The 24,331-nt window shown below is 39.9% G+C and overlaps 2 protein-coding genes across 4 annotated transcripts in view; one reads left to right on the top strand and one right to left on the bottom strand.

The window, feature by feature from the left end:
• Positions 1-23,071, top strand: part of tfb1m (transcription factor B1, mitochondrial) — a 31,000-nt gene extending 7,929 nt beyond the window's left edge. For all 3 annotated transcript variants that reach the window (XM_044143822.1, XM_044143823.1, XM_044143824.1), the window contains exons 7-8: positions 20,410-20,537; positions 22,094-23,071. In XM_044143822.1, coding sequence (XP_043999757.1) covers positions 20,410-20,537; positions 22,094-22,358 — 393 coding nt within the window. In that variant the 3' untranslated portion in view covers positions 22,359-23,071. The remainder of the gene's footprint in view (positions 1-20,409; positions 20,538-22,093) is intronic.
• LOC122846707 (claudin-20) lies at positions 4,711-9,780 on the bottom strand. The gene is made up of 2 exons (XM_044143825.1): positions 9,536-9,780; positions 4,711-9,047 (listed from the first exon to the last, which is right to left on the bottom strand). The coding sequence occupies exon 2, from the start codon at positions 8,915-8,917 to the stop codon at positions 8,189-8,191; it is 729 nt and encodes a 242-aa protein (XP_043999760.1). The 5' UTR covers positions 8,918-9,047; positions 9,536-9,780; the 3' UTR covers positions 4,711-8,188.
• Positions 23,072-24,331: the final 1,260 nt, after the last annotated feature.

The following is a 24,331-nucleotide window of genomic DNA, read 5'->3' as shown; positions in this document are numbered from 1 at the left end:
CAATGAAGGTAAACAGTGAGAAAGGTAAAGTTTCCTAGTCCATGATAGGGCATAAAATGTATATTTTTTGAAAATATGAGGTATACATATGTATTTCATCCTGTTTTACTTTAATGTCCCTAAATAAAATAAGCTTCTAGACAAATCTAGTGTCAAACATTTAGAAATATCTGCCCAGTCCTCTATGCAAAATAACTGCAGCTCAGTCAAGTTTGACGGAGGACGTCTGTGTATGTTTATCATTGTTGTCCTGTGGGAAGAGTAGCTTTACTGTCCCTGGATCAGAAAAGCATTCCCACAGAATGATCCTGCCACCACCATTTTTCACAGTTTGAAAGGTGGGTTAGGGTAATGTACGGTGTTGTTTTAATTCCACATTAAACCTTTGCATGTAGGTCTAATAGTTCCTTCCACTTAGTAATTGTTCAGTGCTTTTTTTGTGTGTGTGGTCTTTCACCTAAAGTCTCAGTATCATGTATTAAGGTTTGCAGTTTTAAAATAATGTGAAAAAGGACATTGTCTGAGTTGAAAGAGTGCAGGGATGGAAATGACTTAGATGTGATGTATGTGACAAAACAAATCCAGGAAAAGGAAAAGGGCTTCTTCATCCACGCCAGTACAGAGCAGCAGAAGACAGATTGGTGACAGAGATGGATCAGAAGGGAAAGTGAGGCGTACCTCTAGCAGATGGTTGTCTGCATATCTCTGAATAATGGCTGCATCACCCATCACCCACCAGCTAACAAGAGGAAAGCCCTGCAGATGTTGGCCTTGTACGCAGTTGTTTACCAAGAGCACAGGCCAGATGAGCTGAGCTTGATTAAATTGCATTGAGCATCTGTAATGTAATAACAGAGAGAGTTTGAGCCTCTGCAGAATCCTGCATATCCATCTGCAGCTTTAGTGTTTATTTTTCTGTTTAAATTTTATCTTGAATTGGAGGATACGCTTTTGTGTTGCTGAATCCGATATAGCTCAGTCTGGTAAAACTCACTCGGTGATGGATCTCTTCTGTGCGACCTTTTGCAGCCCACCTGCTGGAGCAGCAGAGGTGAAAATTGACTCTGAGGAACTGAACTGCTTTCTAGTCTCCTCCTTACGGAATATTCATCTACTTCTATTTATATCTCATAAACGGAGTCAAATGAGTCTTTCCTAAAGAGAATTGAGGAAAAATATTTCAATAACTAATGCCAGAGGTGAAAATGCCAGAAGAGAGCATCTTAAGTCGTTCTAGACTAAGGGTAAACTAGACCTAAAAATACTCGGCCTCCACTTTTCTTCTGAAACAAAACGCAAAGGTTGGCATAGCTGGTTTATCACCTCTCCAGAGACGCTGCTCCTAATGAACCATGCAGTTTGCACCGAGTTAGTGCTCAGTTTAGGAAATTAAGCTCTGTGTAGTTATTGATCATGCAGGATGCAAGCATGTAGAAGATTTATAAGGCTGCAAATGAGCAAAGCGGTGCTTAAAAGCACTTTAAGGAAATGAAGTGCGTAAAACAAGCAGGTACCAGTTTTAAAAAAACCTCACTGCTCAGAAACATTTTTTATCCCATTCTGTGGGATCCCCAATTCCTTCCCATACAAGAAGGGAAATATAGTCACGGCATTGAGTTTGGTGCCCTGCAAACGCTTGAATGATGCAAAGTCTAAAGCACAAAAACACAAGTGCCAGAGAAAAATACTGCAAACACAGAAAATGGAAGCCAAAAGGAATGTGCAGCAAATCTGCTGTTTGCACCTGTCGGCCAACGTACCTCCCCATGGGATGGGCTCAGAACACCTCCAGAGGTTTTTCTCCAGGAAACATCAAATAATTAAAAAATGGATAACCACCACATGACGATGGTTTTTCCTGTTAATGTAGGCAAGCTGAATGCGTTTCAGAAAAATCATGTGCCTGAGACAGCTGAATTAGCTCCATTTGATGAAGAGAAACAGTGACTCAACTTTTACTGGGTTGAGCCCAGTGTCATTTCAACCATTTTTGTCCGAAATCTTGATCTTTAAGTCAAGATTTCGGGCGTCGATGACCAGCATAAATCAACTCTGACTGAAGCAGAGACTGAACCGTGATCTAAACGGAGCAGGTAAACTCTGTCTTGGGCCTCAGACTTAGTGGAGCTGACATTGATCCCCTCTGATGCAAACTGCTGAAAGTCACAACATGAAGACTCCATCTGAAGGACATCATCTGTATAAAGTAATGGTGCGATCCCAAACCTCACTTGACTATGCCAACAAGCAACCAAAACAGAATTCCTAAATGCTGAACTCATGTGCTGAAACCGGAATTAAATCATAAAATCCCTTAATTCTATGAGCAATGATGCACTAAGGATGAGTGGATCTGGTGGGAATCTGATTGAGTTTCTCTTACAAACTTAATTAAAGCAGTGCATAATCTTTACATTGATCAGAATCATTAATGAAATTGATTAGAAAATAGCAAAGCCTTCTACATCTTTCAAGCATTTAGCCGCCTCCTTCTTCATCTTGCAGAAATTCCCACAGCCACGCTCACTGCCCGGGGCTCAAAGCGGAGATATTGAAAGGCCTTCTTTGAACTGTCAGCCTGTATTGTTTTCTTACGAGCTCTGCTTTTGTCATCTCCGTAGCTTTTTACTGCCTTTGTCAGCAGTTTACTGCTCAGCCAAGGTCATTGCTATTATTCCAGCAGCCTTGTGTGAACGTCGGGACCACAACAGAGCTGCTCTGACAATGGAAGGTCATTTCCCCCTCAGCGTCGATGGCGGCTCTATACCTCCGGTACAAACATTCGTGAGCATAACTGCCTCACCAGAACAAAAAGACACACATTAAGGTTGGCGACATACTGCTGCCATTTGGTGCTCAGTTTATTTTTAGGAGTTGGGGTGTGTTTTAAGTGGCACTTCCACTCGCTTTTGTCACATTAATGGCAAATATTCTTCTTGTGTTTTTTTTTCTTATGGTGGGCTGACTGTGGACTGAGCCAGAAAGGTCGACCAAATAATCTGAACGTTAGCATGGAAGAAGACCCCGAGCTGAAGGCTGTATCCTAATTAACCCGTGTGTGGTACAGAGGAGCGCTCACATTCTCTTGCTCTGTCGTCTAAAACCAACTTCCCAAATCTTTCTTAGTGACAACTCTGGGTGAAATCCTTTGATGAGAAATGTAGGTTAAATACACAGAGAAGCAGATCCTATTAGCGCTTCCCCACAAGAGGAGCAGATATTTGATGCACAGTCTTGTTGCGTAATGACGAGGAGTGGGTGCATGAGAAAGAGATCCTTTAAATAATCCATGGTATTTTCCTGACTTGGCGAGTAATGAGGAGACTCCAATCAGTTTTAATGAAATGACAGATTCTAACTAATTTAATAGAGGCTCCATGAGAGGTTTTCAGGCTGCAGGACAGAGGAATTAAAAATCAAAGTCTGCATGTCTCAAGTTATTTTAATGCCTCATAGGTTATACACTTTACTCATTCAAAGAAATATTTTAGCATTTTTGCGTCATGTTTCTAGTCCTGTCTTCCTCTAAAAACACACCAAAAGAATATTAACCTACATTGCTTGATGATATCCAGTAAAGTTTGTGTTCATATGAATATTTTGGGGGGGCATTTTCAATATAATCTTTGTTACTGAGTCTTTGAGTAGGATACAAAACAAAATTAATATTCAGAAACAATTTCCTAAGAATCGGATGAATATTATTAAAACTAAAGAAAATATAGGTTTTGAAAATGCCAGCATTTTTTTCAGTGCTTGTGGTAGACCCACAGAGAGATGTGTATTGTTTCTAGTAGTGTTAATAAAATATTATTATTAACAATGCTTAGTTTTCTATTTTTAATATTAATTGAAAAAACAAATGGAAAAATAAGACTGTATGCGGAAAACTCGCATGCTGTAGAGCACAGGTGTCAAACTCCAGTCCTCAAGGGCCGCTGTCCTGCAGTTTTTAGATGTGCCACAGGTACAAAACACTGGAATGAAATGGCTTAATTAACTCCTCCTTGTGTAGATCAGTTCTCCAGAGCGTTGCTAATGACCTAATTATTCTATTCAGGTGTGATGCAGCAGAGCCACATTTAAAAGTTGCAGGACAGCGGCCCTTGAGGACTGGAGTTTGACACCCCTGCTGTAGAGGAACATGCAAACTTTGTACAAAGACCAAAAAATATTTGATTTCTTAACCCAGTTTCTTTAACCTCTGTAAAATGACAGCCTCTCTCTGCTTAGTAGCTGTAAAATAGGAATTTATCTATTTTTATAGTTTCTGATTGACTACTGTTCAGTAGAAATTATTATAAATGCGTGTCTTTTATGTGCTGCAGCTGCTGTGCCATTTAATGACGATGATATAAAATCTCAAATTAAGGGCTGTACTTATTAAATATTTTGTGGCAAAATTGCAGGAGCTGCCAGACTGGCACTAATACAAATGGGTTTATTAGCACCATGTACAGAGTTGCATTTGTCATTTAAAAAGAAACAATGATATTGCCCTTCTTATCATGACTTGAATGTTATGCATGTTATTGATAAAGTCATTAATTTTGGGGGTTTTAACCCATTTAAACCCACGTTTCACTTTTGTATTAGTTAATGCCCTCATTTACTCAAGCAGTAACAGGAAATGCTTCTGGGAATTATATTAGAGAAATCTTTTCTTTAAAAAGCTTTTTGCGCACAGTTGCATTTTATGGACGCCTCTGAATTTAAATGTATAGTGCAGTAATTTCTTTGATGCTGCATTTGCAAAAAACAGCTTCCTGTTTCCTGTCAGAATAGGCTGTAGCATCCTGCAATCTACTGGCTTGGGAGAAGCTGAGCGCTTCTAAATCAAAAACACAGATAATACCAAAGCTGTATGCTTTCACAAAATAGTTTTATTGGTAAAAAATAGAACTACTTGCACAAGCACATTGAGACAACTGTATCAGAACTTGTGAACTGCTCATCACAAATATGCTCTAGCAAAGTAAGAAGTGCTAAAGCATTCACAAAAATAAGCTGCAGTTATCAAAGTAATAAATCCAACATCTCAGGACAGTATACGCAGAGAGTTTGAACTCCGTAGAGTTTAAGGACCTAGTCACATTGCACTCTGGCCATTTATAAGCAAATGAAATTGCGTGCTGATGATTAAGCTGCACAGCCACTAAAAAAATCTTTAACTGGTATTTCCCTGCTGAATCCCATCAGTCAGAAATTGCTCTCTTTTTTTTTTTTTTGTCCAGAGTGCCCACTTGTGTTATGTATTGATACTGGTCCAGAGAGCCTGGAATGCTCATTCATTGAACCAAACTGCCGTCAAATAGAAACACAAATAAAAAGTGCACTGAGTAGTCTTCTTATAAAGAAGATATGGCATGAACGTGGTGTTTTATCTTAGACTAAAACAATCTGAAGGATGACAAATCCTCCTAATAAACAAACAAAACATTGTTAAAGTCACAGACACTTGTGTACAGTCGTCACAGACCAACACGGAATCATATTTCCTGATATAAATACATTTTTAAAGCCCCACACTTAGAGTGCCTTGATAAAGTATTCATGCCCTATGAGCATTTTATCTTTTTTTTTTTTTTTTTTTTTTTACATTTCACAAGAAACCTCCACACAAAAGTGGTACATGATTAGGAAGGGGGCATTGGTGCACCATTTCTTGGCAGTCTGCAGTCACAGTTGTTCCATATTTTTCCATTTTGAGTTAATGGATTAAATGTTATTCTGAGACATCCACAGCTTAGGCTGTCAAAAGGTTGTCAAACGGAGCACATAAAGATAAACACATAAAGATAAACCTGCATTTATAATGGGATTAACATTCCTAATGATTCTATTTACTCTGATCACATAAAACACTTTGTGGTTGCAGTTAAAGGGTAGGAATACTTTTACGAGACACTGTGGAGTCTTGCTGTGCTTTGAGGGGTACGAGGAATAAGAAGGATTTAAAATAACCCTCGAAAGCTGCGAATGACTGTACACAAGCATCTAGTCTGACAGAACAAATCTCAAATCCATAAAACATTTTAAAATGTAAAATTCATAGAAAAATAAACAGAAAATTTCCAGATATTAAAATTTGTCATCATGAGACAATTTGGCACATTCTCAAACACATAATGTGTCAGTATTAGCTGATGACATGGCACATTCTTTACTAGTTTTATTGCATTTATCAGTAGTGGTGCCTGGGCAGTGTGTTACTGTCAGGTGGCCAACTCTGACATGTGCCAGATCGAGCAATACAGGGCTGCCGCCAGTGGCGCCCACTGAGGAGCCCGTGGTGTGCTGGCAGCCGCCTGCAGGTGGCAGGCTGCGCTCAGCCATCTGCACTTCCCCAGGAAGCTGCATGCTTATGAGAGAAAAGGAGAGAATGTGCAGTTCTATACATCCCTGCCTGCACCATACACAATATTCCTGTGCTCAGAGTCCGCGTGTAGACTCGCCCTGAAATGCAACCATGAAAGCGTAGCCCTGCAAATGACACATGAGTAGGTATGTGTGGGTGGCAATTGGTGGGAAAAGCGTGTGTGCCTGGTGTGGATGTGCGTTTGAGGAGGACACGCTTTCAGCATGCATCAGCGTTCTCTCGTCAGGGATCACATCCATGTGACGGCTGACACAAACAGGCCAGGGTGAATGAGTTGGAAAGGAGGGGAAAAAAAACAAAAACAGGAGCGACTGGTAGGAGTACGAGGAACTAGGGCTAGTGGGACAGTGAAGTGAACGCAATTTAAGACCAAGAGCTTCTGCAGGTGGAGACTGGTAACATATGCGCCTCGCTGCTGACGCACTTGGAAAACAAGTCACATATGGAGAATGACTCAAAGCTTTTTTAGTCGCCACATAACTGTCCACTTGACTCAAGGAGCCTCTGGTTATCTTCAATCGTGTTCCTGCGATGCTGGACCATTAAATGCTGATATGATGAGGGAATGGTTAAAAAAAAAACGTTGCAAGGAAGAAAGTCTTCTAAAAGCTTCTACACTGAAATTCATCTGAAGAAACTGAAAGCAGGAGGATTTGACTGCATGAAAGGATGCCCCCTCTAACAGAACTTCTGTGACTGACAGATAATAAAGATGTTTAAACGGCAAATCTGTCTCCATGGCAGTGAAGAGGCGGTTGACGAGTGAAAAGCACGTGAAGAGCCACTGAATGTTTACTACGCACACAAAAAGCGCACAAAAATCATGCATGTGGTGTGGGTGTTAACGTCTACAATGGATTGTTGCAATAGACATGCTGCAAGTTACACACAGGTTGTGTCTGGTTGGGAAATAGGAAAACATCCATTCATCTGAAGCGATTAGACGTTTTTCCTGCAAAATTTCTCTCCCTTTCCCCCATATCTCCACCTGCAGAGTGAGATGCGGGCATCTGTCTGTCCGTCTCGTCTTTGTTGGATGCAGCCAGCAGCGCCACATTCTCTGCTCCTGACAGTCCTCTTTGAACACTTCCAGCAGGGTTAATGTTTCTACAGCTTTGTTTTCAGGCACAGGCATTGTGTGGTTTAGTCGCTCTACCAGGCATTCCAACGTTTTAATACGCAAACAGGCTCCACACGGCATGCTTTAGAGGCAAAAAAATATCAACATCCTTCTAGTAGCTAACAAAAATATTACCTTTTTAATTTCAATCGATTCAAGGTTGCATTCTAGGAGACATGTATACTAAAAAAATAAAATAAAATGGCTTGCTATGGAAGGGGTTTCACTTTCTGCTCTCTGGTGTTTATATTGCCTATTTAGTCAAATAAAGCGGGGAGGGAGGGAGATCGTTATGAACGATTGTAAATAGCAGCTAAATGATTGCTTATTTCTATTCAAAGCTTTGGTGAGGATGGCAGGGGGGAATCTACACAGACGACTTTCTTATTTGCGTAATCCATTCCCGGGAGCACTTTCTGTGATTTACTGATGAACAATCTGCATTTTGTTGGGAGCTTCCTTCCATTCTGCAGCACGAATCCTGCCTCCTTTCACATTTGCGCTGTTTCCTACAAAGGCGCTGCTCAGGGAATACCTCCACCGCTTGTGCTTGCAAAACAGACCAAAAGGAGACAAAAATGAATTCAAAGTTGTTGCCCTCCTCTCGCTGCTTTCAGTACGGCCCGACGTACGGATTTAACTGTGACGGTTTTCTCCCTCAGGCTTGCCTCCCTATAGCTGCTGCTTTATTACACGTAGTCCTGCAGGCTGTAGCCAGTCTTGTTGTCTAAAGGGGAGAGAGAGCAGTACTGGTGCTGGAGCTCCTGCTGCTGCTGGAGCAGCTGTTGCTGCTGCTGCTGGAGCAGCAGTTTGTCCGGCGGAGGAAGCAGAACCAGGTCCTGAGGGCCGTGCCTCTTCCCCGGGCAGGACATGCAGAATATGGACCCGCCGACAAAAAGGAAACCTGCTGAAACAAAGGCCACATACACGGCACCCCCAGGCTCAAACTTATTGCTCTCTGGCACGCTGGAGTCCAAGAAGTTTGTGATGACCTCCTTGGTAAACCAAGAAGCGGGTACCAGACAGAGAAAGCCAGCAGTGACGAAGCAGCCTCCGCTGGCGATGGCGGCGTGTCGCTTGGAACGGCGTCCGCCTCCCCACCGTGTGCATTTCAGCCCCAGAGAAGCAAGGCAAAGGCCCATGGCGGCCAGCACGCAGCAGAGCACCATGGTGGTGCGTGCAGTCTGCAAGTATGCAGGAAGGGAGAGCACCGAGTACTTGAGCGTGCAGCTGAACATGCCGGTGCTGTACCAGGTGCAGTCCATCCACAGCCCCTGCATCTGGGAGATGGCCGTGATGATGTTGGAGCCCACATCCGCGCTGACCTTCCAGTTGGGCAGCAGGGTAGCCACCGTGGCCCCCATAATGCCCAGCAGTGCCAGGACAAATCCAAATATCTGCATGCCAGTGGATGCCATGCTCCTCTTCTGAGTCAGTGCTGCCGCCTCAGCCTTTGTCGTCTTCAGGCAGCATCCACCCGGCACCAGCCAGGCTCGTCGACCCCTCTGCCTTTCTTAACCTCTCTTCTCCAGCTGCAGCTCCACTGGACTGGGGTAGAGAGAGCAAAATGAGGAACTGACTTGCACTATACCTTATTTCTCATATTATTCGCCTCACACATGCAGAGGCTGCAAACAAAGGAGAGCATGGCTCTAAGGTGGAAGACGCTGACTCTGGCTGACAGTAGGTAATCAAAACACTGGACTCTGCTGTGCTTTCTGTTCTCCTAATCTTTAACAGCCACATAGTCTGGAGAGTGAGGAAGGAGTTGTGGTATTTGCATTGCAACAGCTATCTGGACTTAAAGCTGCAGTGTCCTCACCCCATCTAGCTGTACGATTTATACTTTATTCTCTGAAAACCAGTTTTCCTCAAGGTGAGGTGTCACAATAACTAACCTGAATATAAATGTATTTCTTTTATTTAGGAGGATAACATTTTTGTTTGTATTGTTAATAAAAAAAAAAAAACCCTATGTTTCTTCTTAGTTTATTTTTTTTTAAATCTGATGATGCGATGTTAAAATAATTTCTTACCCCGATTGGTGCAGAGCTGGAGCGGACGCGTCACGTTTTTAGCAGTAATTCCTGTAAACACGCACTGAAACACGGCAGGCTGCTGAGCTGAGGGAGCGAGGAGGACGGCTCAGTCCGGACCACCGATCCATTCAAGCCATCCATTTCCTTAGCAACAGCGCGGGGAGAGACCACACAGGCTCGACCGGAGCCTGTGAGAAAGTGACCGTAGCGCCTCCGCCGCCTCTTCTCTCCTAGCGCGACTCTCTCTCTCCCTCTCTCTCACTCTCTCTCCCCCCTCACCGGTGTGTGTGTGTGTGAAAGAGAGGGAGCGCAGTCTGCCTCACAACTTCATCGGTGATTACACAGCAATGCGCCCTAATCACTACACGCAGTGCGTGAGCCCCGTCTCAAACCGATTAACTGCTGCTTTAGTTGAATCGTTTTTACAACGTTTAACCGAACAGCGAACGTTGCTGCTTATTAATGTTCAACTTTTAATCCGGTTTAACATTTTTGTATAAAAAAAAATCACCACTAGTAAGCAAAATTCAGTCCTAGAACGCAGTTGTGTGTAAATTAACTTTCGTCATCCGGTATTTTATTGGCAGTACTTATTTGGAAAAACAATATTAAGGGAAATTAGCATCAGATTTTGGCACATAAATAAATCACTCTTTATGTGCTTTTTAAGCTAAAAAAATGTATGGGGAGTCTATGAAAATAAATAAAGTTATAAATAAATAAAGTTATAAATGGATCTCCTCATGAAAACAAAACAATATAGAAATATTATTAAATGAGGAGCTTATTTAATAATAATGAATGTGTTTATTCATTCATTTCAGGTTTTTGTTTTTTATTTTGTGACACTTAATTTGTAAAGCTAATTTACTTAGAAACTTTCTTTTTTAAAACAATTTTATTCCGTGTTTTCTTTATTTAAAATTTCTATATTCAAATGAGGGGGTGGAGTTTTCTCTGGAGCTGGTCTTGTGGCACAGCAACGGTGTGACTTCACATTTGTTTTTCACAAACTACTCCTCCAACCTTTATTCAATTCAAAAATACTTTATTGTTCACAAAGGGAAATTAAGTAATTAATTAAATTAGTGAACAATCACAGCAACGTGTTTTCCCTCCTGAGCCTTGTTTGGTGCAACTAGCATCATGTCATGAATCAACTGTGTTCACAAAATCATTATGAAAAATTGTTTAGCAGGCAATATGAAGGAGATTGAAGAACTCTGAGATGATATGCAAGGATTTGCTAATGAAACTGAGCAACATGATTTAACATTTCTGTTTTGGCTGGTGGGGTGCCAAGGTAGTTATCCCTGACAGAATTTGTTTCTCCTGCATCAGCACAACAGGCTTTGCAGCCACTAATGCAGATGTGGCAAAGTTCGCTGTCTATCAGGTCTCTGCTCTCTCCCTTTTACAGCGTAAACTCTACTTCCTTATGTGAATATAAGAGCATGAAATAAAAAGATTTCGAAAAAAAACAGATCTTAAAAATAAGAATATAAAGTAGCTTTACAAAGTGTTAAAAAGTGAAACACCATTACGAAATACATAATAAATAGCTAAATCCTGAAATTAATTAAGACTGATAAAAGAAGCTCAAGATTGGAAACAAAAACTGTATTTTGTTAATTAGTGTAAAATCCTATATTTTAGGCTACTGGTTGCTGTTGTTGCTGGTAGGCTTTGGTTTTGCGTGTGCTCAATTAAGATTCTTTACGCAGATCTTCATTTGGATTTATAATCATGAAGTCATTTATTTCCTTCAAAATATAAATTATCTTTCCGTTTCAATTTAAACTAAAAAAACTGACAAATCAAAACCAAGCCAAACCGTTTGCTCCTTCCCATTAACACCTAAACAGAATCACTTGACCTTAAGTAACCTTATCCCCCTTCAACATACTCAGTGCCCAAATGAAACGTGCCTCCTAGTACAGGAATCATAAATGGCTCCTAGAGGTACATTTAGTTATTTGTGCCCCAAGTGTGGTTTATGCTATTGAATGAAAGGTTTGCAACCATGTGATTGCGCATTGCCTGTTCGGCTTTGGATGAAGTATTTTTGGACCTTAAATCTTTATTTTTGTATGAAACAGCTCTCCACGTATGTGCATGTAAGTTAAAATATCAGATAAAAGATTATTTATCTTAGTAATTCCATTCAAAATATGGAAAATGTGATTGTGACTAATGAAAACTCAAATCCAGTTCTCAGAAAATTTGATATCAGATTAAACTAATCAAAAATAATTTTTTTTATTATAAATGTCAATAATGTTCAGGATGTTTTTGCACTGCATTCCCAATAAATTACATTATGAGGCTGTGTTTGTAATTTGACAAAATGAGAAAAAGTTCAAGATGTATAAATACTTTTGCAAACCGCTGCCATAAATATCACATATTTACATTTAATTGCAGCAGTCATAATGTTGCAGTGCTGCTATGCTGCTCTACAAGATTAGAAGTGACAAAGATGTAAACTTGTGATAATATTTCTAATAAGACTGACTGCAAAACTGGGGAGGGCCATCTAGTTTATGCAGAAGAAATGTCTGCTACCATTAGGTTTAAAGATTAAATCAGTAGCACCAACCTTTAAATCAGAGAATGGTTTTTATTTGTTTACGTGCTAGTCCAGAGGCCAGAGGAGCAGGTTTACCCGTCATGCCAAAACTGACCATCCCCAGAGCATCATCTTAATCTGTCAGCAGGAGCCTAAAACTCACAGCTGCTATTCTGTCTTTGCATGTCTTTCTTTACTCTCTGTAGAGGACATGTATCACAGAAGGGGAGTGGCTTAGATGGCCTTGATTCATGAATGACAAAGCGGGCAAAACAATAGTGTTAGGAATGTGTGTGTGTTGGGGGTGTGAAGAGGATAAGATTAATTGACTTAATATAGTTCTAAGTGCCGATCTATAATATTCCTCATTGCTGCATGGGCTAATAAACAAACCAGCTCCTCACCTACAGCGATCTGCTTTTGGTTGCAATAATATTTGTGCTGTATGCCTAGTGCTGATTGGTGAAAGTATTGATCTGTTTGTTTAACTCAACTGTCCGCCCGGCACTCTTTTCGTTAAACTATCCCCAAGACACCTTTTCCTTCGAATGAGATCTGGCCAGCATGTGGGTTGGTGCACACAGTCGACCTTCAACAGCACTACATTCCCAGAACTCCTCATGGAATATCGCTGCAGCAAGATGAGAAATTTTCTACTTTCCCGCAGACACACTACAGCCAGCCTGCCATATGTGATATTTCTCATGGTAACGGATGAGATCTTAAGTGCTGATGCTGTGTTGTTGTTTTGGGAGCATGATAAATAAATAAATGGATAATCCAAGGAGTGGAAGAAATGAGAGGAAAAGTAGAAGGAGAAAAGAGCAAAATGCAGTTGACATAAACCCAGTGAGTGCAGATGTGCGAGGCTGTGATGTGTGAAGATGTTGCAGACTATTGTGAGTGTGGTCCCCTTTGTTTTATCACCCACAACAGAGCTCTCTAGCTTTTTCTGCAGCATGTCTCTGAGGCACAGCTTGGCCGGCCACAGTCCTTTTTGCCCACACGAGGGGCTTTTATCGATCAATTTGCATTTTTTCTCTTTTATGTCCTTCCCTCACATAATTGGTTTTCATGCTCATCGTCTTGCAAGGACGGTTTGTTCACAGATTAGATGCAAGGTGTTGTCTGATTGCTGGGATGTTGCTGTCAACACAGCAGCAGAAAGACTCGAGTTCAGTTTCAATGTGTATATACAGGTGCATCTCAAAGATTTGGAATATTATAGAAAGGTTAATTCAATTCCACATTTCAACTTAAAATTTGCATAATATATAGATTCATAACACGCATTGTTATATGTCAGCACTATAAATATTTTAATTTTGATGACCAGGGTTTCACAGCTCATGAAAGCTCAAAAGAGAAGCAATGAAAATTTTTTTATTTAAAAATATGGGCCTATTGAAGATACATTACAGTACATGAAGCAATAAAATATGTCTATGTGAGAAATATTATATTAAATGTTCCATTTTTGAAATGAAAATCGTAGGACTGGAGAATTTTTTATCTGGAAAAGTATGGAATTTTAATATGGGAAAATGCATATGAACCCTGCACCAAGCTGGTCAGTGGAGTGGAAGTATGTTTGGGATTTGATCATTTTCACAAGGCCATTGCCTGGTTCTTATGCATTTCTTTTTCTACCACTCAACTTTCTCACTCTGAACAGACATATTCTTTAGTAAATTACCTTTTGTTGAAGATTTCTATAAGTTTGTGTTGGACAACTGTATAGTATGGATAATTCTCTGTGATTTAAAGTCATAACATTAATCCTTATTTATAAAATTACTTGCACCCAACATTACTCTTTGTATATGAAATTAGATTTTTTTGAGAGCTTAAATTTATATTTTTATGAGATCTGAACTATAAACATGAAAATTATCAATGAGAAACTATTTATATGACTATGTAATGAAATTATAAGTTTCATGTTTTGAATTAACTTTCTGAAATAAGTAATATTTTCCATGAATATTTGTACCCTATGGAATCCTATGTGACACATTTCTATTAAATCATCTCTCCCAAATCTACCATTCAGAATGGCATTTATACATTCCTAAATATCCTATCAAGGCTTTTCTACCGTGCCATCTTCTCCGAAACAGTAAATTGCTCTTTTTAGAGCAAGGTTCATGCTTTTCTATGACAGAAGCATCTCTCAAAGGAGCTGATCTTGTTGAAAACCAGAGTGACAGTCTTGAATGTCCTCTGTGCATGTCATGGGTAATTTCTTCTCCCAGGACATCAAACCATTCCTTTTTCTGGCCCATAAACTATCATGGTCCTGGTATATTCCCTGGCATAGACCTCTGTCAAGAGGTTGCCTCCTTCCACTGATGTAATGGAGGTTGTCTTCCGATGGTATTGTCATGATTAATGCAAGTCTCATAGTTTTTTTGTTGCACGTTCTCTGTGAGCTTCTCTCTCTTATATTCCCTGGTACCTTCCATTATGTAAGTCAGCACAAGTGCTGGTGGTTCAGGTGGTGCCCCAGGGCCCCTGCCATCTCGTCTTGGTTACGCTTAGAGGGACATGACAAATTACTGCTCACACCCCGTCGGGCAAAAACTCTCAGGGAAAGACGCATCAGAGGTGGAATAGGAGAAAAAGGAGCTAGAGAATCATAGGGCAAAGCTGGAGTAATGGAGTACCCTGCTGAGCTATGGGAAGGTCAGACAGGAAATATGGTAATATGCTAAAATTTTAATATGTACGTCAATGTTTTGCTCCCGTGGGGTAGTTATAAGGTCTTGAGCTGTGGACAGAAGTAGATATGGAATTTTGAGGTTGAAGTTCCTCATATTATGCCCTTCTCACAAGTTTAGTGAGTAGAAATTCTACTTTCCTTCTGCAGAATGCCTTTTTTGCAAGAGGGAATATAGGGAATCAATGTGGGTTAATCAGATTAATTAGTATAAAATAAGATGAGAAGCAAAAGTTCAAAGTTTGTTTGAGTGTTTGAAGTCTTTTTTTTTTTCTCTCCCAAACTGATTATGTTAAACCAATTATAGCTAGAGAATAATTATTAAATACATTTTAATAAGAAAGGTAAGTCTGTGTTAGCATATTTACAAAGCAGTTAAAGAAATGACTGACATCAGAGAATAGGTAGTCTTTATTTGGCTTACGTTCACTTCCTTTTGAAGTACAGGAGAAGGCATCTGAACTAGAAGACAAAATGTTTGACATTGTAAGCATGATCAGAAAGTCTACTGGCCTTGGAAAATTAGGATAGGGCACTAAAGGTTAGAGACTCAGTTCAGTCAAGTTTACAGACACCCTACTGAAGAATGAACATAATACATTTTAGGCTTTATATTGATTTATTTGAACTCTTTTTAAAGCATGCAATGATGCGACAAACAGCTTAAATGCTTTTTTTTTGTTTGGTTTTGAAGAGAGTACAAGTTGCATTCATTGGGGATTTTCTAAGTGTGCCCTAAAATTTGGATAAGTGGCTCTGATCAAGCCGCAAAAGGAAGCACATACTTTTATTGCTATCATCAAGGCTGTGGTATAAATCTGGTTGACTATTTGACCACTCTTCAGTATTAACCAGTATTAGAAGTCCTTGGTTTTATGGAAACCTCAAATTCTCCAGCATTCCAAAGGTATTCCATGTAGCTGTTTCAAAATATAGTAGGTATTGGAATACAGTGAACTTATCATGTTTAAGAATCCAATTTGAGATGATTTGAGGTTTTTGACATGTTGCGGTATCCTGGTGGAAGTAGCCAAAACATGGATATACTATGGAGAACATGGTTAGTAACAATTCTCATATAGGCTATAGATGTTGTACTAAGTGACCCAAAGTGTGCCCAAACAATTTTAGTTGATCAGTTAGTCAAGAGATTGGATCACAAGGATGAAAGGTCACCAAGGGTGATGAAGGTTGTCCATCATACCCTAAACTCAATGCTGATAGCCTAAATTCTTGATAAAAGGAGTTGTCCATGCTTTCATACTGTTAAATTCTGACCTTGTCATCTGAATATTGCTATGAAATCAAAAGTCAATAAACCAGAGATTTATTTTTTTTTTTTTTTAATTTCTGGAGAGTCAGTGGGAGCTTTTACCCATTTCTTGTTTTTACCTGATAATAGTGTTACCCTGCCATGGTAGCCCATCTTTTTCGAGATGTAACCATTGGGTACTTTAGCTACTTTGACTTTCTGTTATCGCAAACCAATTTGCCCCTTCTGCTTTGACATCAATGGCTAACTTTGCAAATACATCTGCCATTCACCAGCTATTTCCTCTGTTTCAAGCCATTCTTTGGAAACCTTTAAGATGACGGTGTGTGAAAATCCTAATAGATCAGCAGTTTCAAAAATTCTCAGACCAACATGCCAACTATTCCATTTTCAGAGTCAGAGCCTCTGATACTTGGTATATTCACTATGAAGGTTCACTATATTTACATACATAAATGCATTGTGTTGCTGCTGTACCTAATAAGGAGGTATGAGAGATGATGAGCTATTATTGTCTAATTTTGACTGTGGATTAGTGGACTCAGTTGTTTTTAAAATAACTACAGAAGTTGAGTTACATAATCCTTCCATCCAGGAAAAATCACCTCCTTTCCAATGCATTTTTAAAAGCTCACTATCAAAATGACATTGATGCCATATCATGAGTGTATATGACCCTCTGACCAGAACCATATTAAGGTTTTTTTAGAAGAACAGCCTGTCCATAACACCACCTGCAGAGGGGCCAGGTGACTACATGTGATTTAAGATGGAGTTCCCTTGCATGTTGGGGTTATCGGTGAAGAATTAATGGCAGCCACCGGGATATATTACAGTAGTGTTACCCAGTCGAGCCATGTAGCAAGGCCATACATAAATCATAACAGCAAAGTGACTTGGACAAGCTGATGGGTGAATTGCTGCTGCCTGTATAGGCGCAATATCGACTTTTTCCCTTTGCTCCTCTCCTAAATCATAAATTGTGGAATATAAATGGCCTAATTATTCCAGCAGAGAGTGAAATTAAAGGCATTCCTTTTTATTGCGTCTTCCTTGCAGATGGTGGTCTGATCTTGCGTAACTGAAAGACTGAGAAAAGTAATTTGCGGGTCCAGGTATGAAATCCTGATCAAATTCTTAACATGTTGTTGATATGACAGTTGGCTAAATCCATCCTCATAATGGAAATAAAAATGATGCCGCTAAGGCTCATTGATGCCCTTGACATTCCCCGCCTCAAAGCCCTTACATAAAACTGAACTGAAAGAGTTATCAATCACCGCAAGAAAAGCCTGGGGTCATTATTTAGACTTTAATATGACAAAAATCAACATTTGAAGTAGAACAGATGCTTTATTTAACAGATGCATTCACTTATAATTAGAAATTTCTTTTTTCTGTCATCCTGATACTATTATCTTATAGTTAACCTAAGACTTTAAAGCATTCTCAATTCTGGCGCACAGCCTTCAGGGCTGCTGAGACTTTGGGTCCCCACTGCTGCTAGCCCATTAAACGCCACTGCGGCAGGAAGCTCAGCAGCAGGCAGGCAATGCTGGGATATACTGGGATCTATAGATCTGAGAAGAGATAGTTCTGCAGTTTACAAGTGCCTCTCCAAATGCTACTTTTGCTGTTCAAAGAGAAAGAGGGGTATTTCAAACTTTCATTAGGAACCCTCTACACGCCCTTGGACTACTTTAGCGTTCCTCCCCTAATTATTGACGCCAGCCCCAAGCCCAAAGCAAACAGGCAGCTGCGAATGAGTGAGTCACAATCCAGAAATATAAGCAGGAAGGGTGTATGAGGAGCTCCGCAGGGCCTGCATTCACAGCAGGAGAGCTGTTGAGCAGAATTAGACGTCTTTTTATTTTAACTCCGTGAAATCTAAGTTGGAGGTGGGGTTTGTCCTCAGGATAATATTTTATTTACAGATTTGTTAGCCCTCAAACATTCAAGCAACATATAATAACAGAACCATTTGCATACCCCCTTTCTACATGCCTCAAGTTTTTCCTTTTCTCAAGTTTTTTATTTGATATGAAAAAATAATTCCCCAATTTTTGATGTCCATTGAGAGTTTATAGAGGTAATTATTTTCATCTTGCTTTACAAAAACCCTTTTAGCATCTTGAAAGGCATTTAAATCCAAAAATCATCTAAACGTTGTGAGACGTATTACTATTATTTTTAGGGTGAATGCTGTGAATGAGTCTCCATGGAATCCCATAGTCACGCTGCTCAAAATGTCTTTATTAGCGTCAGTGAACTCTTTATCAAAGAAGTAAGGTTTGAACTAAACATGGGGAATCTGACAACCCAACTGTTCTGCTTTGTTGACTGGAGCATCATTCTTATTGTGTTGTATCTATTCTGGCTATGTGGGTATATATGACCAAAGAGAGTGTTAGGAAACATTTTTTTATGCATTTACTGCATAAAAAATTTGATTATGGCATCATAATACCCAAATACTAGTATAAAATTTGAAATGTATAGAAATTATGTGTAGGATATATATAAAAATATTGAATTGAGATTCCCAGTTATAACAAACAGGCTCTTCCGAGTCTGGAATAGTTCCTCCTTGTGTCAGTTTTAAGTGTCTTGTCCACTTAAAACTGACAGAAGAAGGATCAGGTGTGTATGAAAGTGGAGCCGGTTTTCTCTCTGGTGCTTAATCTGTAGTTCAACTCAGATTTCCAAAACCATGATTGGAATGTTTGTGGTGGTGAAAGTGGAGCAGTTGAACTGCAATATACACAAAACGTTCAATCTAGATTTATCTTTACTGCTATATGAAAATGAGCATCAGCTGAAACCTTACATGCTTTGCTATATTAATAACAGTATTTTTTTTTGTCTTTATTATTCATTTTAGCACAAAAATGTTTTGTTTTGGTTGTTATCCTGCTGATTGACATACTTTCCCCTCCTAAATGATTGCTTTTGATATGATTGATGTCACTCACTGCTCAGGGGGCCATTCTCTTAGGAAGCGGCACCATCACCTTAAGTGTGGTAAAAAGTTGTCAACTGCATCATCAATCTTTTTTTTTTTTAAATCACAGTGGACCCCCACCAATTCACTGTACATTACTTACTGACTTCTTTGTGGAGTGTAGCTACAAATTATTCACAAAAAATTCAGATTTTATTTCTAAAATACCAAAAAGAAAATGCAGTTTGGGAGCCGACATACCTAAGTGCAATTCTACTTCACATTCTATTAGTTGATGTCTGCAAAGCATCCAATCCAAGAGTGCCATTGATCCTTGCCGCTAATTTTCTGCACCCCCAAAAGCACAGATGAGGAATACTGTATATTTTAGGTTCTATTGTAGCTAAGACTGTTTCCACAGTGTCTAGTAATACAAATTCACAGGTGGCTATAATCCCTAACTAATGTGGATACGAAGATTCTACTTTTTTGCATACATATTCATTGGTGATTGGATACCTCAATGCGCTGGCCGTATTATAAGCGGTGAAAGAAAATATGTCTGTGTTTTACAGCTGGCCTCTGAAGTGCCTTGCAAAAGTATTTCCAAAACTTGAACTTTTTCAGATTTTATGTTTTTTTTTTAGACAAAAAAGTAACATTAGAAGGTGCATAACCCTGAAACGACCTTGAAAGAAAGTGATGCATTATTGTCTAAACTCTTTACAAAAAAACAATTTGAAAAACGTGCGGTGCTTAGGTACCCAGTCTCTCTTGATCTGATACCTCTAAATGCAATGCCTCAGATACATGCCACATGTGGCATGATAAAATATGGAAAAGTTCAGAGGGTATATATACTTTCCCAAAGTACACTGCATCTGTTCCTTCTGCATTGATAACCACTTTCTGGATAGAAAACATGCTGTAAATTAGGAAACCAGGCTTACGATTATGAAGAAATTCCCAGATGATGCAGCAACACAGGAAGACTCAGTTTCTTTGGTTCGTCTCACAGATGTTACTGTGGCAACTGGACCTAACCTGCCAGGCAGCCAGCCATGCTGCGTCATCTTATTCCACCTCTTCTTTTTGTTTTTGCACAGCGAGTTGATCATTCCTATTGTCCCTTTTTGTCCTGCTTTGTGCCTCTCTAGGCATTGATCAGGTAAGCTTTCTCTGCACCATTTGTCTCCACACTCTTGCATTCTTCTCTCCCATCACACCTGTCTGTGCTTTCATGCAGTACGCATGCCTCCATGCACACATTTCAGTCAGCACTCCTTCTGCAATCCATTTTCAAGGTCTCTGCTCGTCCCCCTCCTCCTGCTGTTATTTCCGCTTACTGTGTTTGTGTGTGTGTGTGTAGGTGGACGTGGGAGTAGTTCACTTCACCCCTCTGGTCAAGCCTCAGATTCAACAGTCCTTCAAGCTGGTGGAGAAAGTAGTCAGGAATGTTTTCCAGTTCCGTCGGAAGCACTGCCATAAAGGAATCGGGTGAGCACAGTTATACAACTTGGTGGGCCCTAGAACGCCACTATCCTCAACTTTTTACTTTTTAATCTTGGCTCGTCCTCATCTGTCATTCTCTCTCTACATTTTTTATTCTGCACTCTGACAGTAGTGTCTTCAGCTCGTCATTAATTAAGCTGCTTTTTGATTGACTTTTTCTTTTTTGTACGCAGCGCTCTGACAAACACTGATTTTAAGCCTTTCTGTAACCAAACCCTTAACAGTAAAGCAACTTCAGAAATGTGTTCAAAAACCAGTAGCAACAAGCCCACTCATCCACATGCATGCAATCGCTGCCCATCGCCCCCGTGGTTGTTGGGGAAGCGTATGTAGGCCTGGATAACAAAAGAACCCAGGCTGTGTGAGAGAGCAGTAATTATGACTCACTGAGGTGGCACAGGAAGACGAGGCAGACTGTTTTATGCAAGAGCAGTAGGTTGGTGGCAGCTTCACCAAATTTCAGAGGCAGCCTTCTGCACTGATGCACCTTAAGAGTCCCTGCAGAGTCTGAAAGTGGCTAATGTTCTCTAACGAACTAAAGATGAATATGGATGAACATTTTCAGACAGAAGAATGTCTAGAAACTAAAATCTTGATCTTGTCTGCGTTGAATCTAATATAAAGAAAAATGTAAATCAATGTTTTTTTATGTCAAAGTGTTCGATCACTGACGCTCCTTCACTCCTAGAGCCGTGCAAAAGAATTCACACCCTATAAACTTTTGCCATGTTGCAGTCACAATTTATGTTATTGGGATTTTATGTACATAGCAATGTACAAAGCAGTACATTGCTATGAAGTGGAAGGTTTTCAAGGTGTTTTTATAAATACAAATGTTGCATTCATTTGCCTTAAGATCTCCTGAGTCAATACACACAGCTACCTTTCAGTTCAAGAACAGATGCTAGTTTTGGCCATGCCATCATTAGTTTAGCACATAGACTGAAAGTTTTGCTCATTCCTGTTCGTATACTATGATCTGTCAGATTGCACAGAAAACATCTGCTAACATCAATCTTCAAATCTTGCCTCAAATCCTTACCTGGCCAGGTTTGTAGAATACACCAGTAATAGTTACTTTGTCAACAGATTCCTCTATTTAAAAGCAAATGGTAACACTAGAATTTATTCAGGGATATCAGAGAAATCACTGCAGAATGCACTCAAAGGGCATTAATTTAGATTCATTAATCATAAAGACAAAGCATACAAAACTATGCTTTGTCTTTATTGATCTATCACATACAATCTCATAATTAAAATATTTCAAAGTTTGTGGTTTCAATATGAAACAATATGAACAAATTCAAGGGAGGTGAATACTTTTGTAAGGCACTGTTGGTTGCAGGGGAGAAAATTAATCATTCATGAGCATATTATTTGTTTGACTTTGATTAACTCAGATTTAGCAATGATTGCTAAGGAATAATATATTTCTGTTTGAATTTTGAAATGCCATTAAAACTGCATGAATATTAATACATCAAAGCCACCTGAATGTGGGAATCTGTACCAGCATGTCTCCTGCCATCTGTCCCCAGAATGTTGTTTCCGGAGGCGTCCCGCTTGGAGCTGACGCAGGAGATGATGCAGAGGGCAGACGTGGACCCCATTCTGCGCCCCACCGAGCTCACCATACCCCACATAAGGGCCTTATCGGACGCCTACGCTCACCTCTGCACCAACGACCCCAGCCTCTTTAGCTACAACTTCAGAGAAGAACTCAGACTGAAGCACCTGGGGAGGAATCACCACACTTCAGTGGACGTGTTTAAGGAGATGCCGAGTGCTCCACAACCATGCTGAAAACAAGCATGGAAACCAAAAGGAGCCCACTAATAGCCTCTGTTAGCACAGAAAGACAACACATTGCTCTTAGCCTTGACATTTCCACCTGGCACAGACATGCATTTTTAAACATTCTCTTTGCACCCTGGGAGAAATAAGTCACTCGAAACACATGAATGGTGTATGAGCGGTGCTTGCCTTCCATGCGTTTTTGGGAAGGGGAAAGAAAGCAGCTAGTTGCCCATAGCAGCTCCTGGCGAGTAAGTATCTCTTTATGTCCCATTTCTTTTTTCATTTCTATCTAACACCTTGTCCTGCGGGAGCTGAAAGAAATGTCAGTGCTTTCAGGGTGATTTAGAGAACGGGAACATGGCAGCTCCACATCCAGGACAATTTTTTTTCATTCAAGTGTGTATTGCTCCGTCACTTGGGAGACGGAGCTTAAAGGGCTGCTGAAATTGCTGCAAATTTGTCAGCTCAAATAAGAAACCAGGCAAAATAAGGATCAGAACTCATAGTAAAATAATTTTTAACCATCTTTTTTCTTTTATTACATTCTCTCAATAAATATTTTATTGATTATGTAAGCCGTTGTTTGTATGTATGCCAAAGCTACAAGTAAATGAGCCAACGTTGTGAAATATTACCAGTTTTGTTTTATCAAATTAAAACACTTTGTAAGCAAACTGAATGTTGTGAATAAACTTGAAGCTGTAGTTATTCAAATGTTACATGAAAGTGTTTTAAGTACTCTCTTTTTTTTGAATATTAGAGCAGGTTTTTTACCAGCAGAACATGGCGCTGCTGCTCCCTGCCAGTACGACAGATGGTATGCTTGGGTTGACTTGCCAGAAAGCGACTTCGTTCCGTTTTGATGAGAGATGGGTGATAATCTCTTGCAGCAATGGAAAATTCACATGGACAGAGATACTGCGTTCTACAGTTCACTCTTTGGCCTTAAAGAAATCCTGAGTGGTGCAGTGCTATGCTGTGCTTTTATTTTGGTAAGGGAACGTGGCTGATTTTAATGGTGAGAAATTATGTCATGCAGAGGAGCAGCAGGGTAGTGATGTGCTAATGAGGTATGGCTGTGCAGTGGTGCAGACACCTCTTTGGACTCTGCAGTATTTTCATGAGCTATTATAAGGTCTCTGAATGTCAAATTTCATGCATTGTGTATCAACAACGTAATCACAGGAGAGTTCTGTCTCATCAGCATTTCCATTATCAACTCGATAATATTAAACAGACATTCAAGATTTGCTTGAACTGCATGCAAAGCAGGTTTTGTTTCCATTTAGATCATTTAACATCAGGCTGTGCCTTGCGTTTTCTAAATCCAAGCACATGATTGTATTCATCTTATAAGGATTTTGTGTGATGGTGCAAAACATTGAAGAGCAAAGAAAATACTGGGTTTCACAAGTAGCTACTATTAAGAATCTGACTTGTGCCTTTGGATTCTTCGCCCTGAGTCAATCATTTTGGGTTATGTCTTAACCATCTAGAGACCATTATTTTGTAGCTGGCAGTTTTTGTGTTGCTGGAAAGTGAGCCTCTGCTCTCGTCTCAAGTGTTTTGCAGCCTCTAACTGGTTATCTTCCAGTCTTGCCCTGTATTTAGTTTCATCCACCTCACCATCAACACAGACCAGCTTCCCAGTCCCTCCTGAAGAAAAGTATCCCCACAACATGATTCAAGGTAGTGTTAATTTTCTACCATGTGATTTTTAAGCTTGTAACCCAATGAATTTATTCTCATTTGGCCAGCAGAGCTTCTTGACCTTCTTGACTGCAGTTCCTCTAGCTACCTTTAGGTTGCTTCCCTAATATATGCTGTCCTAACCGGACCTATAAGTTTAATTGGATGGCCATATCTCAGTAGGCTTTCAGTTTCATACTTATCTTCTTCACAGTGATGTATGGTATGTAATGCTAGACAAAATACATAAAATCAATAGAATACACAGTTGCTATGAAAGTTAATGGAGT

Source organism: Gambusia affinis, linkage group LG16, assembly GCF_019740435.1.
Source record: "Gambusia affinis linkage group LG16, SWU_Gaff_1.0, whole genome shotgun sequence".
NCBI lineage: Eukaryota > Metazoa > Chordata > Actinopteri > Cyprinodontiformes > Poeciliidae > Gambusia > Gambusia affinis.
Note: the sequence above shows the minus strand (reverse complement) of the source record. Positions and strands in the feature narration are given on the sequence as shown.